At 34.2% G+C, this 2,400-nt stretch overlaps 1 protein-coding gene across 1 annotated transcript; it reads right to left on the reverse strand.

Annotated features, from left to right (window-relative positions):
* Positions 1-547: 547 nt before the first annotated feature.
* Positions 548-2,247, reverse strand: Rab2 (RAS oncogene family member Rab2). Its single transcript, XM_026812569.1, has 4 exons — positions 1,960-2,247; positions 1,387-1,526; positions 944-1,300; positions 548-862 (listed from the first exon to the last, which is right to left on the reverse strand). The coding sequence occupies exons 1-4, from the start codon at positions 2,003-2,005 to the stop codon at positions 707-709; spliced, it is 699 nt and encodes a 232-aa protein (XP_026668370.1). The 5' UTR covers positions 2,006-2,247; the 3' UTR covers positions 548-706.
* Positions 2,248-2,400: the final 153 nt, after the last annotated feature.

Here is a 2,400-nt window from a genome sequence, read left to right on the forward strand (position 1 = left end):
ATTGTACATATACATATAATATATATATTTTTCCATTTTAATAATATAGCAATACATCCAATGTTGAACGAACATAAGAATTGAATGAATGCTGTGGAAATATATTTAGACTTCTTTACATCCACTTAACATCAAACTGCTATATCCATTATAATTCAATACACTGTTAAGACACGTTAAATAAAATCCATTGCTAATGTTTTATAAAGGTAACTAAACAAATTCGTTTCCCTGTAAAAAATATTATTTCCACTAACATTCTATACTTAAAACTTCTGTACATATACATAATATACTTAAAAGTATTAAACTTATATTAAAAAGGAAAATATGCGTGTGTGTCCAATTTATAAATTTAAATGGACAAAACGTAAAGTATGTTCAGCTTCTCTACGATGTCGATTGATATTATTACTTGTGGCAACAGATAAGAAATTCATTTTGTAACCAGAGTACCACAGCTTTAAACTATAGCATGAATAATAAGAATAATAATGATAATAATAATAATACCAATCACAGAATTATTAAAGTAATAAGATTTCGATTAGATAGGCCTCGCAATAAAATTGATTTATATGATTTATATATTCATCATTTCGTACATTGATACATACATAGATACATAGTGTCGCCTTAGGTAGTCAAGTGTAAATCAGATTTTTGACAGATCATTTGATTTCGTGTATACCAACAATTTGATCCATTAGCAAATCGAATTAAAACTCCAATAATTAGTGCACGATACATACAATATACAATGTGAACAAATAGAAAATATTAAATAGAACTGCCCATCCTCTACCGCTTTATCAATAGGACTTGTGGGCGAGTGCTGTGGCCCGATCTTGATTCCATTTGCCTACGCAGACAAGTAATTCGTATTTAACAATACCGTACATCGTATAGAATATATTTTTGATAGAAATTTAATTGTGAATACCTCATTGTTTATGTCGAACACGCCTTCCTGAATTTTTTCATAAATTACTTTTGCCGTATTGATGAACGCGTCCTCTACGTTGATCGCCGTCTTCGCACTGGTTTCCATAAAAACGAGTCCGTGTTCTCTTGCGAAAGCCTCACCCTCTTCTCTCTTCACCTCCCTTCTGTTGTCCAGATCACTTTTGTTACCGATTAACATGATTACCATATTGGAATTTGAATGCTGTCTCGCGTCTTCCAACCAAGTCGTTAAGTGATTGAACGTTTCTCTGCGTGTAATATCATATACTAATAAAGCTCCTGCTGCTCCCCGGTAATATGACCGTGTAATTGATCGAAACGCCTCTTGACCTGCCTATTAAATTCAATAACCGTTTTGTCTTAAAAATTGCCATACGTTTGTTTAATACAGTATTGAACATATCGTAACAAAATAATTACAGTGTCCCAAATTTGCAGCTTGATCGGCTTGCCATCGATTGTGATCATACGAGCACCGAACTCGACTCCTATTGTTAAATCGTGAACAGGCTGGAATCTCTTATCCGTAAACTGAAGGAGTAGACAGGATTTTCCAACTCCTGTTTAAGAATCAAATATTTCCTCAGATTAGAAGTTATTGAGTAATAATTGAATATACATTTACTATCATAAATTATTATAAAAACTTAATTTCTCCTAGTTAAGTGAGATGTTTATCGCATAAAGAATTCGATGTAACAATCTGACCTTAGGTGAAATAAATAAATGCGACTTAGTTTTTGTTGACAAAGATACTATGCAGAATACGATGTACACAATGGAATGGTCATTTGATGCGTAACATTCTACGTGACCAGCGAAATTTATACATCGCGATGCTAAAATCGTCGGAACGTTTGATAATCGAGATCTTTAGATGTACTACTGTCCGTAGAAATGAAAACAATGGGTTCTGTCACGGTCGACATACCTCATCGTGACCGTAAGAACCATTTAACATTCGGTTGGCCAGGAGTATCGAGCAATTATTACCTGTGTCTCCGATGATGATATACTTGAACAGGTAAGCGTACGACATTTTTCTTAATCACGTAGCGAACAATGGTGCCTACACGAGTCTGGGATATATTCAAAAACAGAACAGAACTTCACGTTTTTGACTGTCTTATCTCTTCTGCTTCAACATGACGTCACTGAATCGCTTCGGCAGTTCTCGGGATTTTTCGTGTTACTTGTAGACCCGTTGCGGCCGACGACATCGACGTATCCGACGTATCTCGCAAAACGTTGGCTAGATTCCAAAAACAATGCCACTTTCCAACTATAATTCAAACAACATGCCTGATTATCAATAAGTATAATTTAATTCTATTCTGTTACGCAGCTGCTTTCTTATATGAAATCTTACCAGCTCTGATCTTACTATTTCACTATTATATTACTAACGGATAATTACTAAGGCTATAGATATAC

Source organism: Ceratina calcarata, unplaced genomic scaffold, assembly GCF_001652005.2.
Source record: "Ceratina calcarata isolate Rehan_Ccalc_2016 unplaced genomic scaffold, ASM165200v1 scaffold289.2, whole genome shotgun sequence".
NCBI lineage: Eukaryota > Metazoa > Arthropoda > Insecta > Hymenoptera > Apidae > Ceratina > Ceratina calcarata.